This window comes from Carassius carassius, chromosome 44, assembly GCF_963082965.1.
Source record: "Carassius carassius chromosome 44, fCarCar2.1, whole genome shotgun sequence".
Lineage (NCBI taxonomy): Eukaryota > Metazoa > Chordata > Actinopteri > Cypriniformes > Cyprinidae > Carassius > Carassius carassius.
In genome coordinates, this window is record NC_081798.1 from 26237399 (window position 1) to 26257386 (window position 19988).

General features: G+C 39.4%; 1 protein-coding gene across 1 annotated transcript; it reads left to right on the plus strand.

Annotated features, from left to right (window-relative positions):
* Positions 1-4693: 4693 nt before the first annotated feature.
* slc6a1b (solute carrier family 6 member 1b) lies at positions 4694-13770 on the plus strand. Its single transcript, XM_059538399.1, has 15 exons — positions 4694-5037; positions 5841-6199; positions 6457-6588; positions 6746-6846; positions 6958-7067; positions 7337-7469; positions 7731-7865; positions 7961-8064; positions 8288-8412; positions 8796-8908; positions 9168-9299; positions 10144-10246; positions 10725-10825; positions 10910-11077; positions 11664-13770. Exons 2-15 carry the CDS (start codon positions 5965-5967, stop codon positions 11769-11771), a joined length of 1800 nt encoding a protein of 599 aa, XP_059394382.1. The 5' UTR covers positions 4694-5037; positions 5841-5964; the 3' UTR covers positions 11772-13770.
* Positions 13771-19988: the final 6218 nt, after the last annotated feature.

Genomic DNA, 19988 nt, shown 5'->3' on the forward strand with positions numbered 1-19988 from the left:
TTTCTACGGGGGAGAAAACACGTGACACTTGCCTGTTCCATTCATATTCTGGGCTCATCTGCTTTATTGTGCATAGTACTGTATATTTTATTAATAAACTGTGTACCAGATTTGGTCTTTTTATATTATCATCTTCATCTATTTGCCTACCTTAAGTGTTGTTTATAATGGCTTTCAATCTGAGAGAAAAAGCTTAATGTGCATTAGCATTTTGGTTCATGGGTATTTTGCTTTATTGATAGTAATATTGGTTATTAATATTTAAATTGTTATAAGTATTAAAAGTAGTAATTAATACTGAATTTGGGCCTCGAGTGTCACTGTTTTAGTAAATTAAGCCACATCATTTTAGAATGTCCTAAAACCATGCCTTGAATGAAGCACTGACTGTATTTCATAGTTCATAATAAAACTATATGAAATGCTACATTGTGAATGCATGGAGCTGCATGAACCACTGCAAGCTGTAAAGTAAATAAGAAGAGTTATTCCAAACTTAACTGGTTTTGCAAGGGAACACAAAGTTTCTCAAGGAAATGCTAAAGTTTTGCGAGAGAACTCCAAAAAATTGAAAAATATTTTTTCGTCCCAATCTAATTTTTTTCCACCACCGTGTCCTTTAGGGGCACCATATGATTGTACCAGCAGGCATTTGTTCCTGGCTAAATATATAGGTTGTATTGCATTGGTGGAAGCAATCTTTGGTAGACTGAGTTGAAGATAGTGTTCTTTCACTAAGATCTGTGTAGCTACTGTGAGAAAACATCATTGGTGCTTGAAAAGTTTGTGTGCATTCATTTGGCCTGTATGAAGGCCAGACCTAATAAACACTTATTGAGGAATCTGGAACAATCAGCATATTCTGTTTAGCAGATTACGGATCATACAACGGCTGAATTACAGTTAGTAATGTTTATAGATTAACTATTATCCCAATAAATCTTTGCAAAACTTAAACTAAACTTGAAGTTACACATTCAAAAAATAAATAAAAAACAACACCCTGCATGCCACTTTTGCAGTGGTGATAATGTCAAAAGAAACTCCTCTTTTAAACAAATTTACCATCGCGCTCATATTCCCTTTACTGCATTGTGGGAAGAGGTTTCTGTTTGTTTTGTGCCCATTCCCAGATTTCCTTCTCTCTCTCTCTCTCTATTGAACAGGCCCCTGACCACCTTGTTGATCACCCAGCAACAGACACGCCAGTCTGTCCCTAGTCTTTCAGCCAGAGCGGAAACCCAGCACTGAGCCTCTTCTGCAGGACTCCATGCAGCCTACCTGACTGCCCTACCAATGAAGAGAGCCCACATTCTGGGGCCTGGGTCACGCATAAAGAGATGTGACATCTCAAGCCTTGTTTTCTCTGCCTGAATGGGTGAAAGAAGTAATGCTTTCTGGATCTAGTCCAATTGCAAACTCCCCAAATTGTGTATGACCAGATGGAAACAGAAAAAGGGCAAATTTAATGTATCATTGTTCCCTCAATGGTTCATTTTCTGATTCCTTTTATCAGTTGGCCTAAACCATCTTGCCAGACTTCTTTCTGTGGATTACAGACTTGTCTTGCAGGCAAATTAATAAAATCAAATTGTAGAAACACTTCCATTATTGTGATGTTATGCATCTCGCATCTGTTTTATAAGAACATGAGAACAGTCTGAATGAATCTGTCTTTTCTTACTGAGAATCTCAGATCATGCACAGCACACAGAAATTAAAGTATTTTTTGTGGTTTTGAAGTTTTTAGGACCTTAATGTCTCATCAAATCTTCTTTTCTAATGTTCCCATGTCTAACTCTGGGTTACTGAGCCAGTGAACCCGTAAACAGATCAAGCATTTGATAACAGATAACATAATTACAGGGGGCTAATTGCTGAACCTAACTGTATACAGTAGAAAGCATGAAGCATTTACTGATATAGAATGAATTGGTCCACAATGTAGAGGGATAGATATCCTGGACCAGAAGGTGGAAATTACTGCCACCCTTTGCTGTTATGAGATTCATTGCACAGTTGAGTAACCATGTGTGCCACCAACAATTGCCAGACTCTCTGATTCTCACTACAGGTCCAAAAAAGTGTGGCTATGTCTGAGCTCTCCATCCCCAGAGGGTGAATAAAGCAGATGGGTTCTAAATGCAAAATTTCATTTTGTATCATTAGTAGGTTAGTTCACCCCTCATTGGCTCACCATCTGCCATCAGCTCAGGCTTTTCAACCCTCCACAACGCTGCAGTTGAGTATGAAAAGCAGAAGTTTGATCTTTGATGCCTCTCAAAGACACCACCGGTTTTTGCAACAGTATTGCTGCATGCTTATTGCATTGATATGGCGTTCTACTAGAAATAACTGGTGAACAGTTTACACGTTCATTGTTAATCATAAATTACATTTACAATAGCTACATCTTTTTCTTTTTTTTTCATCTCATTTGGACTGGCCCCTGTGGTATGTAGGAAATTGAATTCATGAATTAGCATAATTCTGAACATTTCTTCAGTACCAATGTTAATAGTTTTGTTGCCTGAATAGACTGGCGTGATTTTTTCCAACCTTTCTGATTAGTATATCTTGACTTTATTATTAAATAATTTGTATAAATGTATTTGACTAGCACCAGGTGGATAAAACAATGTGTATGTCTATTTTATCTCATTCTTGTCCTGGGCTGTGTTTCCTAAAAGCATTGTAACCAATGACACAAATGATCTCAACCACCTTTGTAGGCTTACAATGTTTTTGGGAAATGCACCCTAGGTCGGTGTCGAGCTTCACTATCTGACTCTAAGGACCGGGATCTAAACTCCTCTACATGACATGAAGTTACATGGATTGAAGATCAGTTTTGGCTAATTGTTAATTCATCAGACTAATTTCTGTGTTGCATTACCAAACAAAACTACAAAAATGATCGTTTTCAAACATGCTTCCTGAAAATGAAGGCTATTCTGATCATTCAAGATCATTCTGAAAGTGACATTCATATTTTTTTGTCATTATCGTTATAGCTGTAGTGTGGACTTCCCTAATTCACAGAATTAAATTAATGATTAAAACTCTATAATTCACGTTTACAGTTATCATCCTTTGGGCTTTTAGACCTCTCTGCAGAATCAATCTGTAGTCTTATAAAGAGTCATGTCAGTACAATGCACCTTGATAATGTAATTCTTTTTAAGCAGACTATAAAGTCAGAAGCTCTAGACAGATGTTTCTTACTACCACCATTCTGATTTGATTTCATACACTATGAAGCATCAAAGATGGATGACGTGAACATCAGCAGTGCTGGAGATGACAGCTCCTGTTGCAGTTGGACCTACTTCTGAATATTTTCATTGTCATTCTTAATCAATGATAATCATCTTGTCTGAAGACTTCTTGATCTGTGAGTGCTTTAACATCTAATTACAGACTACTAAATTATCGTTGTATAGGAGCTAACTTCTGTGCAGAGCGTTTCTTTAGGTTTCCCCGCAAGGGTATTTTATTTTGGGAGACAGTCGGCTAAGAAGATTATAAGACCAGTTTTCAATTTATCTCCCACCCCCAGACTCTACTCATTGACTGACTTCCTTATCACTGTTTACCAGAATCCAGAGAATGACTGGCATCGTCATCCCAATCTGACACTTTGGAAACCGCTGTTTTTTTTTCTGAGAGTAAATTAGTTCAGGCCTTTTTCAACCCAAAACACGTTTGCTGTTGTGCATTGTTTTAGCATAGTTCTATCCAGTTCTGAAAAATAAAAATGTTTGAAGAGAAGTCATTCCTGGTGAGCGATGTTTTGTGGGCAAAATTACTCTTAGATATTCACATGCTTATAAAAACTTATTACTGGTGTGCATAATTACATCATTAAATGATGATCACACACACACACACACACACACACACACACACACACACATTTTTGCACAATTAAAACAGATAAATGATTTGTGAAAAGTAATACAAGTGAGAGTGTCAGTCATCTGATGAAACACATGATCCCTCACACACATGCAAAATAAAAATAAAAAGAATAATAAAAAATGGATGAGCGTTATATAAATGCTACTGATGTCATTTTGTTGTATTTATTTATTTATTTATTCAGTCACCCTAATATCCAGATAGCAGAGTGTCCAGTGACTGATTGAATGTCAGTATCTCATAATTAAATGAAAGCAAATGTGCTGAGATTTCTGCAAACGTTGCTAAAAAAAATAATTTTACACCATAGTAACTCTTTAAAAACAAAAATTAAAAGCAAACAATTATAAAATTCAATTAAAAACAAAAATCCTGTCTATGCATTGGTAAGTGCTGATGATCTAAAAATGCATCAACCTGGCCAATAGATCAGCCTAATGTGAAAAGCACAGAGTTATTTTATCCAGCAAATTCATTTAATATCAAGAGACTGTGCTTTAAAATTGTAACATCCTGCAACATACTGCAAGGTAAACCTACTTGTATTTTGGTGTACTTTGGTCTGCAATTCCACATTTACAGACTTATTAAAACAAAATAGATTACAAATAAAATAGATGAATGAATAAATGATTTGCAAAAAGTAATTAAAGTGAGTGAGCAGTGTCAGTCATCTGATAAAACACATGATCTGTGTCACGCAAAGACCAATTGAATGAAAAAAAAAAAAACACATATACAAAGCATATAAAAAGCGTGGAGAAGAGAAGGTGCCCAGTGTCTTGGATCTCAGTGGTGGAGATGTTGTGTTCGGGGAGGGTCGACTTTGAGCTGACATTGAGAGTGACGGTCTGTGCTTCTTGTAACATCTCTGGACGCTCATGGTAGACGGAGCTGCTCGTGTCTCTGGCTCTTTCCCCCTGTCCTTCAGCACCACTGAATTGGACAGCACCAGGCAACCAGACCCTCATTCACTTTACCCCTCAGGATAGCTGTTTGCGTCACTTGACTTTATGGAAACATTTTGCATGGGTTTGGACGAGTAAAAGTCTGATTTGGAGAGGAACCAACGGATACGCGCCGCCACAACCAAACTGGCAGGAAAACTGTTCCAGTGTAAGTAGATCACATTTGACTGATATAAAACAAAAATGCGTTTGTGTTCGTAGTTTTAATATGCAAAGCTGTTTGAAAGTTAAACATATAAAACGAACTGTTTTAACGCTGCATTTCATTGAAACGCGATGTTTGTGCGCGCTTATCAGACTTTATTTGTTTTGCGTTTTTATCGATATGTTAGTCTCGCACTCGTCAAGCATTCATTTATCCTGCTCAAAAGCCTTGTAATAAAATGCTAGTTGACAGTTTCGCACGACTTTTTGATCACACATTTCTCACTGACGGCGCGCGCAAAGGCTTCGAGCGCGCGGATCTTTGCTTATTTTACCTGTATGTAAACAATAAGTAATAACCTGAGGAGATTATTCGAACTGCATGACATATCCACAATGAGATCTATTATTTGGATTCGAGAGAAAATTATCAAAACTTTAGCCGTTAAATAATTTAAACAGAGTATGAAATGCAAATGATTTGCCATGCAGCAAACTATTCTGCAATAAACAACAGGCAAAGTTAAAGTTTTAGATAACAGAAATGTACAAAATCGGTTCTTTCAGCCATTTCAAATAAAGAGATGTGGACAGACGCGTTTTGTCTGAGCTTTTTATGCCGCGCGCCCGTCAGACGTGCGCCAGTTGGTATTTTATTTTGTTGGATATTTGTATCTTGCTTTGTTTAATCCTTTTTGTCACGTTATTATTGTGTTGACGAATTGACATTGAATGCATTTCGACGAACACCAAGCACTGGTGAAATAATGTGTGTATCTAAACTCGCTGTGTCTCAATGGTTTTCAGGTCAGTGTCAAGCTTCTTTAGCGTTTTTTGACTCTAGTCGTGGGTTAACCGAACCGCGAAGCTGCTGTCTACGTGGACCGGTGCTGAACTCTTCCGTCCGACTGCCAGGACCAAACCCAGAGACATGGCCACGAACGGCACGAAAGCATCCGATGGACACGTTTTAACAGAGCTGAACGAAGCGCCCACCGCCAACGACAAACCAAAAACTCTGGTGGTGAAAGTTCAGAAGAAAAAGGAACTTCCCGACAGAGAAACATGGCAGGGAAAATTTGACTTTCTTCTGTCTTGTGTTGGCTATGCCATTGGACTTGGCAATGTCTGGAGATTTCCCTATCTATGTGGAAAAAACGGAGGAGGTAAAGAAAAATCCTGGTTGTTTTTACCATGCATTTCCGCCCTCTTAACAAAAGGACTAAACACATAAATAAATGAATAATACCTAAATAAATGGGATTTCTTAATGAACGAAAATCACTCAAATAAGCTACAAAGTAGGCTACGCTTTTTGTCCAGCATATACGCGCAATCATTGGAAGCGCAGTGGATGCGTGGATTTAAAAATCGGATGCATATTTGAATTTGTCTCATTATGTTACTCTTTCTTTCTGTATAGGGGCGTTCTTGATTCCTTACTTTTTGACCCTCATATTTGCTGGGGTCCCGTTGTTTCTTCTGGAAACTTCCCTCGGTCAGTTCACGTCCATTGGTGGTCTTGGAGTGTGGAAACTGGCCCCTATGTTCAAAGGTAATCAAGAACCACAAATAACTCTCAGATTAATTACTCCATGCTTTTTTTAGAAGCGAGTAAATGATGGTGCCACTGCACTATAGCGCAGTCGTACTGTGTCCTTGCCAAAAATGATCTGAAATACACAATTATTTGAGAGCACATGTCTCCGTAGGTGTTGGCCTGGCAGCAGCAGTCCTGTCGTTCTGGCTCAACATTTACTACATAGTCATAATCGCTTGGGCAATTTACTACCTGTATAACTCATTCACCACAGTAAGTACATGTTTTCCACTTAAGTTATCAAATGTGAAAATGGCAGTGACTGTTGTCTTGAAGTGCTGTCTCAGGGATTTTCCTGTTTGAAATTGAAATGTCCTTTTTCAGGATCTCCCCTGGAAATCGTGTGACAACCCTTGGAATACAGAAAAATGCTTCTCAAACTACAGCATGGCAAACACTGCCAATATGACGAGCGCCGTCGTGGAGTTCTGGGAGTAAGGGCTGATTGTTTTTTGTTTTTCTGGAATTTCGTATTCTAGCAACATACAAACACTTTCCTTTTGTCCTCAGCTGTGCAAACGAACCACTGTTGTTTTACAAAAATGTGGCTATTGTGCTATTTCTGGCAAACATCCCTAGCTGAATGTTTTGCATCGGCAATTAGACAGGCTCTATTTCAAACTGTTAGTGAGTTAAATGGGCTGACAGATATAAATTCTACATCTACGTTCTCTAATAATGTTTGTTCCCCTTTCTCGCTCAGACGTAACATGCATCAACTGACTGATGGTTTGGAAAAGCCGGGAGAGATAAGACTGCCACTAGCAATAACACTGGCCATTGCCTGGGTTCTGGTCTATTTTTGTATCTGGAAGGGAGTAGGCTGGACTGGAAAGGTAAGAATGCCCTTACACATCACAATATGACATTCGACCATGCTGTTTGTTTTTAACAAATTCAGAAATTAAATATAGCTTTGAATATTCAAAATCAAGGATTTGGGATCAGAATCTCCGAAATAATGAAAGTCTGTCATGCTTTCAAAGAGCTTCCCAATTGTCGTTTTCCGTCTGATAGAATCACGGCGCAGCGTCGCATAATATCAAAGCAGACATGCTTTTTTTTTCTTTTCTTAAGGCTGTTGATATGTCTTTCAGGTGGTATATTTTTCAGCAACATACCCATACTTCATGCTGTTTATTCTGTTCATCCGTGGAGTGACGCTGCCTGGAGCGAAAGAAGGCATTTTGTTCTATATCACGCCTGAGTTCAGCAAGCTGAAAGAATCCGAGGTAGAGCGCTTTGTAATTATCATACGGTAATAGACGTGTGTTCACAGGCGTATATAATTTGGTGAATTTCGACCATGTCTCGTCTTTTGTCTTAGGTGTGGCTCGATGCAGCCACTCAGATCTTCTTCTCTTACGGTCTGGGCCTGGGCTCTCTGATCGCCCTTGGGAGCTACAACCCTTTCAACAATAATGTTTACAAGTATGCAGCAACTGTAAGATTTATTAAAGGGCGTTTAAATGTTATCCTTAAAATGCATCTTTAATCAGTCACACGTATGACAATTTTGTATTTCAAAACAGCCAAGCGTTTTTGCCTACAAAAAAAAAAGGCTTCCTCGTTACTCCCAATACAACACATTGATAATAGGATGAATTATTATTTAGGATTACTAAACAATTACATGCTCTCGTCTGCTTCTCAGAGATTCTATCATCGTCTGCTGCATCAATTCCTTCACCAGTATGTTCGCTGGATTCGTCATTTTCTCTATCGTAGGTTTCATGGCCCACATCACAAAGCGGCCCATAGCAGACGTGGCTGCATCAGGTAATTATGATGGAATTCATTAGGATCATACTATACTATACTTTATGCGATCTCTTAAATTTGTGACACAGAGAGGTGGCTACATCAAACATCAAAGCTGCTACCACAGCAATTATTAAAAAAAATCATACAAAATATTATTTACCTACATACAGGTATACATCTTGCTTATTTTAACAGGGTTGCTAATATTACAAATCCCGGATAACATAAATTGTAATCAAAACAACTATATCATGATATTTGATTTACAATTTGTGCTATGCATAGAAGTGACCAAAACTGACATTGGAGGTGTATTGTTCAAACAGCATATAACATGTATTTGTGTCTATGCCATAATACAGATACTCTAAAGCTAAGTAAACCTGTTCTGATCTCAGGGCCAGGGCTGGCGTTCTTAGCCTACCCAGAGGCGGTCACACAGCTGCCCGTCTCACCGCTCTGGGCAATCCTATTTTTCTCCATGTTGCTTATGCTTGGCATTGACAGTCAGGTAAAGAGCATGTTTCAAACGTGCATGCATGTGTCTTCTGGCATCCATATCTGTGTAGTAATTGTACGTCAAATCAGGTATGAAATATTGACTGAATTCAGAATAGCTTATACAGTGGCATGCTATTCCAAATTCAGCCAGTATTTCTGACTTGAATACAACAAGGTCATTTAGATATCCTTTCAGTGTTTTTCTTTTAATTATCATATATATATATATATATATATCTTTTGGAATAAATGCTTTTTATGCTGTGTAGTTCTGTACGGTGGAGGGATTCATCACTGCTCTCATTGATGAGTTCCCCCGCTCTCTACGAGGAAGACGAGAGATCTTTATCGCTGTTGTCTGCTTCGTGTCTTATTTGATTGGCCTGTCAAACATCACACAGGTAAATGCACACATACTCCTCATCTTTCTATGGATTTTACATCACCTTATGAAAAGAGATGGAGGCTGATCACGATTTTATTCTAAAGCTTTGTATGTAATGGAATATATGGTAAAGATACATACAGAGAGTGGAATAAGAGCTCTTGAAGTTGCATAAAGTAGGATCACCTCAGAGGACAGAAACGTTTGAGTGGTTTTACTGGGATATGTAATGACTATGAAGTGTTCAACCACTATAGAACCTCACAGTGTTATATAAATGCTAGAGAAGACTGCAGGAGAACAAATAACAGATAATACACTAAAGAAATAAAAATAAAAATATATAGACTAGATTACACACAGAAAATTGATGGAATGAGATGTTTCGGTGTGTCTTGGGTGAGACCGTGTATATGGTATGATTGTATACCATTCATTAGTGCATCTTACAGTCACTTGACCCTTTTCATGAACCAATTAATTTGTATTTGATTTTTTTTTCTTTCTGTGCAAGCAGTTTACCTTAGAAATATTTCACATTACAGAAGTAAAACATCTTTTCATCTTGACCTTAATAAAGAGCACGAGCGCTTGTGTTAATACAGCAAATCACGGAGATGCTCACAAACATTTGAGCCATTGGATGTGCAATTATGTATAATCCTAACCCAAATACTCTATACTTTTCAGGGCAATCTTGTGACTCACAGCAGGGAAGAGAAAGCTAGTTTTGTTAATGCTCATTGCTGCTACCATGCCTTTAAACCCAAACACAGATAACGATATGAAAGAGCTGGTTTTCGAAACCCATATAAATGAACCACATCTCTCGCTAATCATGGCAATTCATTTCTCAACAGGGTGGCCTGTATGTGTTCAAACTTTTCGACTATTATTCTGCCAGTGGAATGTGTCTGCTGTTCCTGGTGTTCTTCGAATGCATCTCCATATCCTGGTTCTATGGTAAATATTCAACTTTGTCTAATAATTCAGTAAATTTGTGCCGTGACATTTAGCATGCCTTTCAAACTAAATAAATCTATATATATAAATGCATGCCATATTTATATTAATTAAATGAATACATGGAACATTTTTGTTTTGTTTTGTATTAATTCATCTGCTTTTATTCTTCACATCCAGACATAACGCATAACGCATGCTAATTATTATCAAAGATCTTTATAATTCATGCTAATCTCACTGCCAGACTCATTTTCACACTCAGTTGATCTGAATGAATATGTACCTGTGGAATTTTAATTGTTGTGCACGGCAGGCTTGATTATGCAAACTACTGCATGATTTTCTATTTGCATTTATGAAGGGGGCGCACATATAGCAGGCTTCCACCCGGCAATAATCCTCAGCAAACCGCTCGTGCGTTGTTTTGCAGTAACGTATGACCATCCACGTGATTTTTATTCTGTGCCTACTGCAGGTGTCAATAAATTCTACGGCAACATTGAGGAGATGATTGGATACAAGCCCTGCATTTGGTGGAAGCTGTGCTGGGTCGCATTCACCCCTCTGATTGTGGCGGTAGGTGGTTTTATGCTGTCTTTATGTACTAGAAGCACTCCTAAGGTGGAAACACAGGCTGACTGTTTGTTCCTTCTGTCGTAGGGTGTGTTCCTCTTCAGTGCCGTTCAGATGGTCCCGCTTACAATGAACAATTATGTGTTCCCAAAGTGGGGGCAAGGTGTAGGCTGGTGCATGGCTCTGTCATCCATGATTCTTATCCCAGGATACATGGGCTACTTGTTCCTCACCCTGAAGGGCTCATATAAAGAGGTAACGCTTGCATTTTCCTCACAGCCACAGGTGCATCTGTCAGGGAACATGAAAGTATCTCAGCTGACGACAGAGTAATTGATTTAGATTGCATGCATTATTAATGTAGATGTTTTAGCATGGGGTGAAGCATGCACTGTTTCTATTTCGTGGCCATTGGATTCATTCTAATTGCATCAATTAATCTTCAGTTCTTGCCATTTGAGCATGCAATCGGTGACTTGGACTGACTGAAACGAATTAGACATGAGTTTTGTTTTGTCTTTTTTCACAAGAGTGTTTTTCGCCGCATGAAGCGTACCTCTCTATCTCTGAATCATGTTTCTGAGACTAGTCATTAGGAACAAAGAGCCCCAGTCCCAAGTCAGCATGAGTATCATGGATGAAGCTTGTAATAATCCCTGACACACTTGAATCTCAGGTTCCCACCAGGGATGTAAAAGTTTGGATTTGGCTTTGATTGCATCTTGATTTCCTAATTGTACCAATCAAGGGCAGTGATTTGTGCTTTTATAGTTTCTTTGCTCAGCAGGAATAGTTTGTGTGACCTGGAATGGCAGCTGATGATTTTCCTTCCCTTTTGCAGCGCCTTCGGATCATGACTCAGCCCACGGTGGTGGTTCGGACTCAAGAGAATGGACCAGAACAGCAACCTGAAAACCCCACTCCAGCCAATGACGAGGCCTACATCTAGACCGCCCTCCCCCCGCTTCACCACCAATTATCAAAGGTCAACGTTCAGAGAGAGAATAAAAGAGTAATCATGGTTGATCACAACCAAGGACTTCCATGTCTAGAGTATATTCACCTACCTCCGAGGGAAAACCAACCTGATTACAGTTTGAATTGTTTTGCTACATATATACAGTACATAGGGTCCAAAATATCTGTCCAGCGATGTTCTAGGGTTAATCTATATTTCATATGCAAGATATTAGTCTTTCTAAAAAAGAAAAAGAAGAAAGGGTCACAGTGTAACCAGAGGATTTAATTTAAGTGATAATTCAAGATTTGGCATCCCAATGTAATTTCAACACCACCGTGTTAATTTGATATTACATGTAATTAATGTATTAAAAATACAGTTGTAGGTTAGAATTGAATTGTATCTGATTGTATCTGAAAAAAAAAAATATATATATATATATATATATATATATATACACATTTATATATCTAGAATAAAGCAGGGAGCGAGAATATGGGAGCGTGCAACGGGGCAAGATGAACCTTGGATGTCAAGGTTGCGTAGCCAGACGACACTTTTCAAGACGCTACAGTTTCAAATAGCCCTTCTCCCGTTTAGCCCTCGGGCAAACCCTGAAAGCACAAGACCAGTATGGATTTGGTTTACAAACGTCCCAGGCAGTGATGAATTACCAGCTGCAGGGGCCAATTGACATCAAAAAAGACTGTTACTATTTTTTTTTCCTTTTTTTATTTTCTAAGACAAAATAACTTTGTATGTGTTTTTTAGGATCATTTTAGTACGTTTTCTATGTAAGAGTAAGAAGGACCAAATTCATGTTTATGCTACTGACAGATCTGAAAAACTGTTTTACGTCGCACCGTATCACTACACAGGGTCCGAAAATTCATTTTTGGGGGCAGACGTACCCCGTGAAACCACTGTTAATCCTGCTCACCACATTTGCATGCCACTCCTCAGGAAAAATGGCGAAAGTGACCAAAATTTGCTTTCCTGGATCAAAAACGATTATAGCTGTGAGGAGCCTTCAGCAAATAATCACTTCTGAGCAAAAGCTATAGTCTGTTGCCATGGTTTCTAGGGTCATTTTGTCAGACATCATTGACAAACCAGCACTCTGTGTCAAAAACTGACAGAGCCGTTGTTCCAATGAAAATATGTCAAGGAGAAATTATGATGTTTTCTTTTTAAATCTACAGACTAGATGGGCAATAAATAATCTACATGAAATCATATAAAGGGATATACAGTATATGTGTGTGTGTGTGTGTGTGTGTGTGTGTGTGAGAGAGAGAGAAAGAGAGAGACCGAGAAAAATGACTGTTTTATTTCCACTGTTTTATTTTTTAAAACGCCACTGGTGAAAAGCACAGAGCTTTAAGTTGACAAGCCACAAAGGTATCCGAAAAAGAGCACTGTTAGTTTGCTTCGATGGCAGCTACACGTGACAGAGATCTGGATTAATTAGTCGATTTATTCTCTGCAAGATGTCTGATGAAAAAAAAAAAGTGCAATCAATAAGAGTTTTTCGTGAAATTGTATAAATTTACCATTCATCAGATTTCTCTCTGAAACAATGTTGTAAAACTGTACCGTGTAAAAGTAACTGTGAATGTCCGTTTTGAGGTTTTTGTCTTGTTGATGAACCTTATATTATTTGCTGTTTACTGCAATAATGCATCGATCTCAGAAACTATATAAAGCACATATCTTTCTGAAATGTAAAAAAAGATTAGTAATAATAACAAATGAATAACAATTATGGAAGATTATAAGAAAATAGATAATATGTCTAGTCAAAGAAAATATTGTTTTGTATATTTCTAACTGTTTGGGCCTAATGTAAAATATTGATATGTAAAAAAAAAAGAAAAAAAATTCTATATATATATAATAAATGTCTTTAGATGGTGTTATATAAAAGCATGATTGCCATGTGTTATCTGATTAAAATAAAATAAAAATTAAGTACTATAGATTATAATGTGTGCCTATTTGTGTCCATAATTATTTGGTGCTTGTCCAAACGATATTACATTTTGGCATAATAAAGGTGCGCTTAAACCTCAGACTGTGCGTTTAAATACAGACATATTACTAGATTAAAAATAAATAACTAAAAAAAAAACCCCACTCTGATAGACATTTAAGTGTGGGGAGGGGGGTATTATTAAAATTCAGCTGTTTATTATTATTATTATTATTATTATTATGTAATGTAGTATAACATTGCTCACATTTCACAGTCTGGGAGATTATGCACATGAGACAGGACGCTTTCCTAATGCTTTCCTTTGACCTAATCTTGGATTAATAGATGCCCTGATGGATTCTGTCCAAAGTGGATAATTAATCTCCTTCAGCATTACAGTCCCAATGGAGCGCCATCATTAAACTAGTTCTGATTGTCAAATCGAACAAATAAACACATGATTAATTTACCGTCTCTGATGATGCAACTAAATTATTAAAAGCACGCTTATAGAAAAAAATAATAATAATAATAATTCTACATAACCTTTTTTTATCATTCATTTATTTTTTTTATAGCAATCACAAATGTAATTTAATTGGAAAGCTGTTCCTCAATTATTTGATATCTAACTGATATCCATATGATCAAGCCCAGAGGTTACATTGCAGAATTCCATATTCTGACGTTCCCTGTGGCCCAAATGTACCACCGCTGTGAGATAATAGCTTGTGCTCGTGGATCCAATCGGCATGTTAAAACTAGTCTGGGTGGGGGGTTGATCAGGGACGAGACATTTGGAGGAGGATTCATGTCAGAGTCTCTCCCTGGAGTCTTCAGTCCTGAACCAATGACAGATGTGTTGGAAATAATTTACTTCAGGCAGCATGCAAACTATAATTGTAAATCTGTTTTTCACAAAGAGCCAACTCTAAAAGCCGAAAAGCAAAGGCTCAAAATTCAACACTGACACTTTTAAAAAATCATAATCCTTATTATTATTATTATTATTATTGAAGCTCTTTATCACAAAATGTATAGTTATAGTTATGTATGTGTCTACAATATATTTGTCAAATCTGTATCACATTTTAAGCAGCAATACTGTCAGCCATTGCCGTCATCAGTCCTTAATGCTGTGTAGATAATGAACTGGGTCTGTCCAAACACACACACACACACACACACTGGATGTATGCTCTTATCAGTGTTTTGCACATGGTAGGCCAGGATATTCACTGTTAGCTAAGGCATTAATTCAAATTATTTCAATTGTATCTTGATGTTACACACATGCCACATAAAACTGTAAAACTGACAGCTGCCGAATGTCTAATCTTTACTCTGTTGGTTTCGCTGATGTACAGACTGCTTCATGATGGCACTACAGAGGACAAATGAGGGATAAAAGGATGATAATTTAGTATCAATACTGCCAGAGAGTGTTTTTTTTTTTGCCATGTCACATTTCTGCAAGTACCCTTTTCATTAATTAGTAATTTTAAATGGGTCTTTCTCTTTATTCTGCCCTCGTAAAAGAGTTCCCCTTCTTCAACTAGACAGATAGATGACTCCTTCCACAAGACAGTTGAACTGAAGCATGGATTTATTGACACCACCACTTCAAATGCAAGTGGAACAGAGTAAAACTGAAATACAGAAAAAAGGAAAAAGTAGTTTTCCAAAGACTGTACATTAATAATTGTAACAGTTCGCTTAAGGTATAACTGAACATAATATATAACGTTACAATAATAATCTAGATGCATGTAACATCGTACTGAAAAGTCTCTATTAATATCAGTTTCATCCTTAAATTACTGGCACTAATTCCAACAAAAGATGAAAAAACAAGCTTCTAATAAACACATTAATACTTACAGACAAAGCTTCTATAAATGTTTGCAAGGATGATGAAGAGATTGAGCTGCTTTAACCGTGTGATTATCAGAATCAACTGAGTAAAACAAGATGACTGCAATTAAGGTCAGAGGTTACTCTCTCTGACAACATCAATAAACATAAATGGACTAGCACCATCTAGTGGCTCTAAAAATAAACTACACTAAGAACAGTACACTCCCCGTCTGGTATCTGTAAGATGCCATCATTAAACATAATTAAGCTTGTCTATTCAGTCTCAGGAGACAACAGTAAGACAACATCTGATATAGGTCGCAGAAACACCTTAGATGATCCCTCTTTGACCACCTTGACCTCAACTTTCCTCACTCGCCCATCTCTCCCAGGAAATGTCTTCAATACCATTCCCATGGGCCAGTCATTCCTTTTGGCTTGACTGTTTTTCAATAGCACAACGTCTCCCACTTGAAGATTGCCGCTCTCATTCTGCCATTTTCTTCGGCCTTGTAAGGTTGCAAGATATTCCTTTCTCCAGCGATGCCAGAATGTAGTGGCCAAGCCTTGGACTTGCCTCCACTGACGACTGAAGAGGTCCTTTTCTCCAAATTCACCTGATGGAGAAGGTACTACAGAAGTCTTTTGAGTGAGTAGAGTTGCTGGGGACAGAATAAATGGAGCGTCTGGATCTGTGGATACAGGTACCAGGGGACGAGCATTTACTATGGCTGTGACTTCAGCCATGAAGGTTGTCAAAACCTCATGGGACAACTTTGATGGTCCAAGACCTTGTAGTATGGATTCAAGGATCCGCCTTGAGACTCCGATCATACGTTCCCAACTTCCACCCATGTGAGATGAGTGGGGAGGGTTGAACACCCAAGTACATCCAATGTCACTCAGATACTCTTGTACCCTTCTGTCTTCTGTGACTGACTCCATCTTCAACTCCTTGCATGCTCCAACAAAGTTGGTGCCACAGTCCGACCGCAACTGCTTTGCTGGACCTCGAACAGCGAAGAATCTGCGGAGAGCATTTATAAAGCTGGAGCTATCCATCGACTCTATGACTTCGATATGTATGGCCCTAGTGCTCATACATGTAAACAGCACTGCCCAGCGTTTGGAGTTCGCTTGTCCTCCTCTAGTTCGACGTGAGGTGACCATCCAAGGCCCGAAAACATCCAACCCTACAAAGGAGAATGGAGGGTCCATACTGAGCCGTTCAGGAGGTAGGTCAGACATCTTCTGAATCAAAATCTTTCCCCGCAGTCTGCGACACTGAACACATTGAAAGATCATACTACTGATGCGTCTCTTACCACCTATGATCCAGAAACCAGCCTCTCTCACTGCACCCTCAGTGAAGACGCGTCCCTGATGTTCGACCTGTTTATGATAATGTTGAATGAGCAGTGATGTGATGTGACAACGACCAGGGAGAATTAGAGGACACACTTCATCTCTTCTAAGGTTTGCTTCTGAAAGGCGTCCGCCAACCCTGAGTACGCCAAAACTGTCAATGTAGGGGGATAGTTTAAAGAGAGGGCTTTGATTGGAAATCGCTGTGCCTGTTTGAAGGCATTTCAATTCCTCAGAGAAGGCTTCTGTTTGCACGCTGTGGATGATAACAGACTTGGCCTTTTCTAGATCTTGAACTGAGCAGGGTTTGTCACATATATGCCAGCCCCTGCAAGTACTCTTGTTACTATCCTGCTTGAAGGAGTGAGTTATGTGCACAAGTCTTGCTATTGCATGAGTCAGTGATCGCCAGCTTGAGAATCTTTCGAACCGTTTGGGGTTTAACTCCTTTCTTGAAGTATGTGTAGCGCAAGAAGTGACTTGAGGACGTACTTCAATGTCTACTTCTGGGTCGATCATACTGAAGAGACCCATGTGAGTTTCAGGCTGTGTTGATTTAGTCAAGAATGTTGGACCAGTCAGCCACATGCTACGGGGAAGGTCAGCTGCCTTAACTGATCTTGTGGCATGGTCGGCAGGGTTTTGATCGGTAGGTACGTATTTCCACTGTTCAGGTCGTGTAGATTTCCGTATCCTTTGCACTCTATTGTTGACATACACATAGAATTTCCTGGATTCATTACAAATGTAGCCTAAGACGACCTTACTGTCAGAATAGAATGTTACAGCATCCAGCTTGGTGTCAATCTCATCTTCAATGGTTTCAGCTATTTCCACAGCTAGAACAGCTGCACACAGCTCAAGTCTGGGGACAGAGATCTCAAGTAGGGGAGCTAGTTTAGCCTTACCAAAGATGAAGCCAACTTCTACATTTCCGCTCATATCGGTAACCCTGATGTAAGCAACAGCTGCAATAGCATTTGTGGATGCATCACAGAAGACGCACATCTCTTTGCCTTGTGTTTGACTGAGAGAGATAGTGGCATATGTGCGGGGAATTTTGACACACTCAAGCTCCTTTAATGAATCTCTCCAAACCTTCCATTCCTTATATTTCTCATCAGGCAGAGGTGCATCCCAGTCACAAGACCCTGTGGTAAGCGCTCTGAGCAGGAGTCTTCCCTGAAGGACGACAGGTGCAGCAAACCCAAGTGGGTCAAACAAACTGTTAATCGTAGACAGAACCCCACGTCTGGTGTAAGGTTTCACCTGGTCTGCAACCTGGAAAATGAACATATCCTCAGACAAATTCCAGCTCACCCCCAAACTTCTGTGAACTGGAGGGAGGCCAGTGCTCAGATCCAGATTCTTAATCTCCTTTGCAAGGTCCTCTGCAGGAAATGCTTTCATGACCTCCACTTTGTTGGAGGCAATCTTGTGAAGATGAAGATTAGACAGAGCCAGCATTTCCTGGGTGGCTTTGAGCAGCTTGATGGCTTTCTCTTCTGTGGGGAGGGAAGTAAGTCCATCATCCACATAAAAGTTCCTTTCCACAAAGTGTCTTGCCTCTGGTCCATAGTCTTTTTCACCTGAGAGGGCAGCTCTCCTGAGCCCATATATGGCAACTGCTGGTGACGGGCTATTACCAAAAACATGAACTCGCATCTGGTACTCCAATACCTTGTTGTTTAAGTCATTGTTGTCATACCAAAGGAAGCGTAGAAAGTTCCGATGCTCTTTTGTGACCACAAAGGAATGGAACATTTGCTGGATATCAGCCATCACTGCCACACGTTCCTTCCTGAACCGCAGTAGAACTCCCAAAAGACTATTGTTTACATTAGGGCCAGTAAGGAGGACATCATTTAATGATACACCTTCATGTCGAGCACTAGAGTCGAACACTACTCTTATCTGGCCAGGCTTCTTTGGATGGTACACCCCGAACATTGGCAGATACCAGCACTCTTCATCATTCTGTAATCGTGGTGCCAACTCTGCATGCCCATTCTCAAGTATCTTTTGCATAAAATCAACAAAGTGCTCCTTTACCTCAGGGTGTTTTTCAAGCTTACGAGTCAGAAAAGTGAGCCGTTTGCTGGCCTGAATCTTGTTATTAGGGAGGTGTTGCCGTGGGCTACGGAACGGAAGTGGGGCAACCCAGCTATTTGACTCATCCTGATGGAACTCTCTTTCCATAATGTTCAGGAAGGCAAGGTCATCCATAGAGGGAGCTGGTTTGTCGTCATTCTTAGTGTTGCAGAAAACTGATTCGCCTATGGGACATTCATCATGTATGGGCAAGCTTCTCTGTTTAAGGTTCAGGGCAGAGGATATCTGAGGCTCATTATGACGGTTGAAATGGTCTTTCACATGCATACTGTTTGGACATGGACTCATGTAGCTGGGACGCCCATTTCCTAGTATATGAGTTTTGAAAACATCCACTGACGAAGGCTTGTGAGCTCCATTGAGGCATACATCTCCAACTATCACCCACCCAAGGGCCAACCTCTGAGCGAAGGGAGCATGTTGTGGTCCGTTGCATTGTTCCAGCACCTTGTGCGCCTGAATGAGGTCTCTTCCGAGAAGAAGCAGAATTTTGGCCTTGGGATCTAGACATGGAATTTTGGAGGCTACTGATCTTAGGTGGTTGTGGTATTGTGCTGCGTCTGGAGTAGGAATCTCTGCTCTGTTATTTGGGATGAGGTTGCATTCAATGAGGGATGGAAGAGCAAGGCATGTCTTTCCATCAAAGGACTCCACCATAAATCCTTCCGCTCTACGCCCTTCAGCCTCCGTGACACCGGCACACGTCCTGAGTGTGTAAGGTGATGCATTGTCTGCAACATTAAACATCTCAAAGAAGGCAGATCTCGCCAGGGATCGATTACTCTGATCATCTATGATTGCATAAACCCTTTGTTTGTTCTGAGGCTCACCTTCCAGGTACACATTTACCAGGCAGATCTTTGAGCAGGACTTTCCACTGTTGTGATCTCCACACA